Genomic DNA, 6,933 nt, shown 5'->3' on the forward strand with positions numbered 1-6,933 from the left:
AACTTTTCATACTTTTTTTCATCAAAAGTCTTGGTGCTCAGTACTCACCTGTAGAAGCTATTTTCTTGAAGATGAGCACACAAACCATCAGATAGCAGAATGCTGCTAAACAAACTCCACCAAGGAATGTTATAGATCCTGTTGAACATTGGAGATACTTAATGAAACAAGGAATTCAGTCTACATTTTGATGAATAAAATCAATCTTCTCACTGAAAAGCACTTTGAGATTACATATAATAAAGAAATGAGAGTGCCATATTAAAATGTAATCATTTTTTTGATAGATTTGCTAGACAGGACCAGAATGTTCCATAATGAGATTTACCCTGTCCAACAGAATTAGTTAATATGGCAGTGAATAATTATAGTAATCAAGAACATCCTGTTAAAGCACAAGAGAACACACTGCACTTTTAAGTAAATGAAATTGTAATGTAAGGAGGGGTCAGAGAATTTTATTTCTCTTTATTTGTTTGTTGTGCCTAAACTATTAGTGGTTTATATATTTTGCTTCTTTCAGCTTTATGATGGAGATAATGAAAATGCCAATTTAGCTGGCACATTCTGTGGATCTAGAGTGCCAGCTCCTTTTCTTTCTACCCGTAATTTCTTGACAGTGAAATTTGTCACAGACAATTATGTGGAAAGGATGGGTTTCAATGCCACCTACACCACAGTAGATCGTAAGTATGCATATTTATGTATGCATATATATTGTTATAACTCTTTTATGGAAATTCATATTTAAATACTATCTCAAAATTTGTTCTAGAAATAAGTCTCAAGAAGGGGTAAAGACAGTCAGTAGCACGGCCTCTTTAGGCAAGCTAAAAGCAACTTGACCCCAGTACAATTCTCTTTGGTCTTATCTGGTTGGGAGGAGGTTGCCAGTCTGAGAGTCCAAAACAGAAATGCTCACAGATTGTTAATAAATAGGGAACAAACATTTCTTTGAGTTTGATGCATATATTGACTCCACTAGCATGTATTTTGCTTTCTGTTTTCCTTCTAGAGACTCAAAGGCAAATACAAAAGTATACTGTCCAAAACTCAACTCCATTTGAGTTTTGCTCAAAAAATAGTTTTACCCAGTTCTCACTCTATGATGCATTTGTTAATGTTTTACACAGGCCTGTGTGGAGGAATCTACAATGCAACTTCTACATCCCTGACTGCAACATCTCCTAATTTTCCAAATGAATATCCACCATTTACTCTCTGCTCTTGGGTCATTGACGCCCCTCCGCAACAGCAAGTCAGGGTGGTGGTAGATGCCTTCCACCTCCATTCCAGCCAGGACTGCACTCAGAACTACCTAGAGTTCCAGGATTCACCAACAGTAAGAAATTTACAGGGGATACCATTCCCCATTCCCATTCAGCTCCCTTCACTCTTTAGAAAGAGAGAAGAAACCTACTATTTGGAAATATATTCACTGATGATCCTCTGTGAGGGGCACATGCAAAGCACTACTGACTGTGCCCCAACTGACATGTGGTAACTGTTCACAGACCTCTCAGAAGCACTCTATGCACACATGGAGTTAGACCCGGGCAAGTGTTACACAGTTTTTCACAATTGAACCACATATCAATGCTGCCAAACCTAACATGCAGAAAAAACTGTCCCACAGCAAGTTTTCATTGTGTTTCCTCCTATCCAAGAACCATAATAAAAATGAATACTCATACCAGGAAGAGTGTTAAGAAACACCAGAAAAAAAAAACCCAATATTTATGTCCCTCATATTCTAAACCTTCTTTCAACATTTCTCATTTTGGCATGAGAATACCTCTTATATTCTATTTTTTCCTAATAATAATTCAACATTAAATGTTGAGATATTATTAAGTGATTTCCAGGAGAACTTTAAAATGCAATTTCATAATTGGTATAGAAAGTGTTGAGAGATTTATTTACCTTAAGTTCAGTACATATAAAACTGAATCATATCATTAAGTAACTTGTGATGTATTAAATTCCAGCAGAGCCAAGGGTCAGTCCATAGATTCTGTGGCACTGAAACTTTTCCAGTCCCTGAGTTTTATTCTTATGACCGCACTGCCATTGTGACTTTCAAGTCAGATGAATATATGATTAACAATGGAGTCAGATTTTCCTATCAAGCTACAGGTAAGCTTGAAGAAATATCCCAAAAAATCTATCTACTATTCTCTTTTTTTTATTTCATACACTGAAATGCAATACAGAGATCTGAAATCCTTACATGTTTCTGGTTTTCTGTCTCAAGGTTGCAGCAGAGAGTATAATCAGACATTTGGTTACCTGAAGAGCCCTGGATGGCCTGGTCAACACCCCAATAATATGGATTGTTCTATCATTCTTCGAGCTCCCCCAAATCACACAATATCTCTCTTTTTCCATGCTTTCAGTTTGGAAGACAGTATCCAGTGTTCACATGATTTCCTAGAGGTATCATGCAAGTATACATATTTTGTGAGCCTATGTAAAAATCTGCTTAATTCAAAGGATATTAGTATGTTTGGATCAAGTTTGGATCAAATCTGAGTTGAACTGACTGAATTAGGGACTAATTATGGCCAGAGTTTTATGGTGAAACATACTTAGATGTTATAGCAAGACGCTAAACAATGCACCCTAGTAAGTCCAAACCCAGTAAATAAATAGTTTCATTATCAGATAACTTATCCTTACCTAGCTCTTGTTGAGGTTACCCAGTTAAAAGAGTCATCTGGAATAGTTTGTGTTTGATACTAACATCCATGAATGAACAGAAAGCCGTAAATCTGAGTGGTATTCTTACAGCAGTAGATTCTATCTGCTTGAAATTTTTCTCAAGAAAGATTTTTTTCCTAAAAAGGCAATTTTAAAAAATCCCAAAAAACAACAAAGCAGAAACCAACAAACTCTAGTGACAACTGTAAGACACTTGCAAAAGTACTTTGTGTCAGTGAAAAGTGTATCTTCCTTCTACACAATCTTCATTCATGCAGGTTCCCTGTTCTCTGGTCAGATGACAAAAATCAGATGTCTGTGGCAGCATCATTATTTAGCTCTATTTTCATATCCTCTTTACTGTCTCAAGAAATGGATCTAAGCACCAGCATTATTGGAGTGCAGGAAAAAAATCAGATTAAATCTGAGCTATGTAATATGATCTGTGTCATAATGTGACTGGGGAAAAGAGCAGTCTGCAGGGTAAAGAATTAATCTTTTCATCTGGAATATTAATATTTCTTATGAAAAGCAAAACACGGGCTTGAATTGCATAAGAACATCTTAGCTACTAGTCAAGTAATTTTTTTCAGGCAGGAGATATACACACTATAACATTTAGCTGCCTGTTTCTGTTGATACTTATTCTGTGCAATTACTTATTAAACTCAGACCAGTTAATGGCCTCTTTTTCCTTCTACATAAGAATATGTGGTAGGAAATACAGCAGTACTACAATGACAGCTATGCATGCAAGTTGCTAATTTGTGCTGTGTTTGTATCCATGAATAATTGTGCTGGTGTATAACTGCATAGGAATTTAATGTTGACAGTATTTTTTGTGTTCCCTGAAGGTCAGAAATGGGAGTGATGTGCAATCACCACTACTTGGCAGGTTCTGTGGAAACACTGTGCCCAGTCCCATCTTCCCCCAAAACCATGTTGTCTACCTTCGTTTCAAGAGCGATTTTTCAATGGCTCATGATGGATATGAAATTACTTGGACTTCATCATCAAGTGGTAAGGCTGTAAATACAAAATAATGTGACATAGAAGGAAAATGCAGCAATGTGGAATTCAGCTCTTTTCGGATCCTTCTTCATCACCACTTTAGACTTTCCCTAGAGCCCACAGTCCACCCTACTCAGTCACCAGAGAGAGGTAGTTGGTCCTCAAGGCCACTGGGGCAAGATTCGTTTATGAGATGGAAACAATTCCCTCCCCTAATGTTGATCTTAAAAATCTCAGATGATGTAGTCCACTTAAGATGAAGATCTTCTTTCAGTGAGAGGCTAGAAAATATCAGGAACATCTGCCTTGGGATCCACAGAGTGGTGGTGCTGGTGGTGACTCAACTTGCTCCAGTAGTTCACTTGTGATATCTAGGCATGGCTAAGCCTGAAGAGGACAGGAAGCTGCCCCAAGAAAATAAACTGCCTATAATGCTGTGTAGTGACTATATCATGGACACATTAATGAATGGCTTATGAAGTGGCAGTGAACAGTGGGATAATGGTTTCTTCATGACACTGAGTAACTAGAGGTAGGAAAGGCTCATGGCCAGATAAGAAGTACTGCAGATTAACCATACAGTACTGAGTGACCCAGTGATGGAAAGGCAGAGAAAGCTCAGTGTAGGAAAGTGTCAATAAAGAATGTGGTCAAAAAAAAAGACAATCCTAACTTTAGTTACAAAACTACAGGCACTGAGTTGACTTTCAGTAGTCAACAAGAAGATCTTAGGAGTAAAATACTTTCATGAAAACAAAAGTTTACTAAGAGTCAAATAGACTGGCATAATGATAGAAATTGTTGGGAAAGGAAGAGAAAATAAATAGATAGCCACTATATAAATCCATAATTTACACATAAATTGAATAACATGCACAGTTCTGGTCTCTTCCTCTTATAAAAAATCAGGAATAACAAAGGGCTCAACATTAAAAGTGGCTTCTGTATGAGGTATGCTGAGGCTTTTTAATCTGGTTAAGAAATTAATGAAGTCTATAAAATTGAATGGTATTGGATGATAAATAGTCATCAACTGTTCTTTGACTTTTCCTGTAGAAGAACTAGCAGTCATCATATAAAGCCAGGAGCTTGTAGGGTCATAACAAACTAGACAAACCAGTTCTTGATACAGTATGCAGTTAAACTGTGGAGCCCCTTCCCATAGCATGCTACAAATTTACATTGATTCAAGGGCTACCCACACAACTTCATCTGATAAACATTATTAAATAGAAAGGTGCCATCTCTGGGAGCTGTAAGCTGAAAATTCTTGGAGACTGTGAGGGTAATCTGGATCATGGCCTGAACATTCTTCCTCTACAAATTTGCATTTTTCCTAGATCATCTGCTTCTGCCCACTGTTGAATATTGAATTTTGGTATAAATGGACTTTGATTTACTTGATATGCCTAATTCCTCTGAGTTGTTCTCTGTATTTCTCTATCCCATGAGGATTTACTACTTTTCATGCCAAAGAACAGTCACAGTGAATTCATCTCCAGTTGAATAGCTGGGAACTGAACTAAGGCACAGACTTAAAACTTCAGTTCCTCTTTCAAAGAATTTGGGGGAGGGGGGTGCTGGTTTTAATATTCAGGGGTGGTCTAATGCCCATTGCATATTCTTAGGCTCCTGAAGCTAGAGCCTCAGTTTTATGTCTTATTAGTGCTCTTAGCCACATTAGTTGTCCCAGCTCACAGTCTCTCTGGTTTTCAGCGCTACTACTGATAGTGTACTAATGTACCACATCATGTTTTACCTTGTGAAGCAAAGCCTTTCTAGGCCAATTAACAGTGTCTGCTTCCAGGATGCGGCGGAACATTATACGGCACCGCTGGCTCATTTGCCAGTCCCAGCTACCCGGCGACTTACCACAACAACACCGACTGCGAGTGGGCCATTACCGTGCCCCAGGGACGAATTGTCACAGTGAACTTTGATTTCATCAGCATCGATGACCCAGGGGACTGCAGCAGCAACTATCTGATCCTCTACAATGGGCCAGATGCCAGCCACCCCCCCGCCGGGCCCTACTGTGGGACGGTACGTACTGCTTCCCTCTGTGACCACACAAGTGCTTAAAAGGAGCTTTTGCTGTTTCATGTACTAGAGCATTTCCCTAATTCTGACATGAATTCCATACATATCAGTGGAAGTGAAGGCAAAAGGCTTTTGTGGTGCCTTAGAGGCCTTCCAATTCAGACCATACAGTGACATCTAGTGGGAAGCATCAAACAAGCTTGCTCCATACTTTGTTGCATTAGTATTTTAAATATTTGCAATATCCTGAGGGAGAACAACAGTAACTAGAACAGTTACTGAGATCATTGTCAATCTATGATCCAATTTGTGCCTCAGTTTTAACTCTCTGACTGTCTCTTCCAAAGGATCTTGATGTTCTATAAGGCTTTTAATTTTTCTTGTCTTTCATTTTAGGACACAAACATCGCTCCATTTACTGCTACATCTCATCAAGTCTATATAAAATTTCATGCTGAATATGTGACTTTACCATCAGGATTCCAGTTAAGCTGGACAAGCTAAAACACAGCTTATTACATACATTACCATTCCTTGTTATACTGAAAAGACTTTAGATGATAAAGGAGGTTTGAAGTCCAGTGATAATAATTGCAACTGAAGTAAGGCATTTTAAAAGTTACTGTAAATGTAGCTGTTATGAATTCGGAATTTTGTCAAAAAACCCATTGATCTCCCATTGTGCTGCAAATAAACTATTACCTACCCAACTCGGAAGAGGAGATTTTGCTACATGTTTTTTATATTCTTCTACATAATTTCTAAATTGTACAATGCTATAAAAATTGAATTACCCAGGATAAAAATTACACATGAAGTTGATGAGAGGACCTAATACAGGAAGCCATCTTTAATTCATTCCCTAGAGTTATGTGGTTTTGCTCCAAGCATCTCTGAAAAGATCAGCTTAAGTTTTATTCAAATTACCTAAAATCAGAAATTGCTAAAAAACGGTCCCTGTCCTATAACCACTTGCACAGATAACTGTGCTGAAGAACTTTCAGTAATAGTGTGCATTGGGTATAAGAACCCAGCTGAAATCAGTACTTGAGCATTCACTGAAGTTTAACACAGCAAGGACATTTTGTGGTTCTAAATCTTAACCAGATTAAGAAGTAATTTCAGGGTCAGAGCCCTATGTTCAATATATACAGATATCTGTGGTTATACTTATTGAGTTAT

The 6,933-nt window shown here is 37.8% G+C and overlaps 1 protein-coding gene across 1 annotated transcript in view; it reads left to right on the forward strand.

Moving 5' to 3' along the window:
• The window catches only part of CUBN (cubilin), a 142,104-nt gene extending 135,765 nt beyond the window's left edge, over nt 1-6,339 (forward strand). The window contains exons 61-67 of the mRNA XM_053996254.1: nt 524-686; nt 1,134-1,342; nt 1,989-2,136; nt 2,255-2,436; nt 3,555-3,720; nt 5,519-5,754; nt 6,148-6,339. Of these exons, the coding sequence (XP_053852229.1) occupies nt 524-686; nt 1,134-1,342; nt 1,989-2,136; nt 2,255-2,436; nt 3,555-3,720; nt 5,519-5,754; nt 6,148-6,255 (1,212 nt within the window). The 3' untranslated portion in view covers nt 6,256-6,339. The remainder of the gene's footprint in view (nt 1-523; nt 687-1,133; nt 1,343-1,988; nt 2,137-2,254; nt 2,437-3,554; nt 3,721-5,518; nt 5,755-6,147) is intronic.
• Nucleotides 6,340-6,933: the final 594 nt, after the last annotated feature.

Source organism: Vidua macroura, chromosome 1 (genome assembly GCF_024509145.1).
Source record: "Vidua macroura isolate BioBank_ID:100142 chromosome 1, ASM2450914v1, whole genome shotgun sequence".
Lineage (NCBI taxonomy): Eukaryota > Metazoa > Chordata > Aves > Passeriformes > Viduidae > Vidua > Vidua macroura.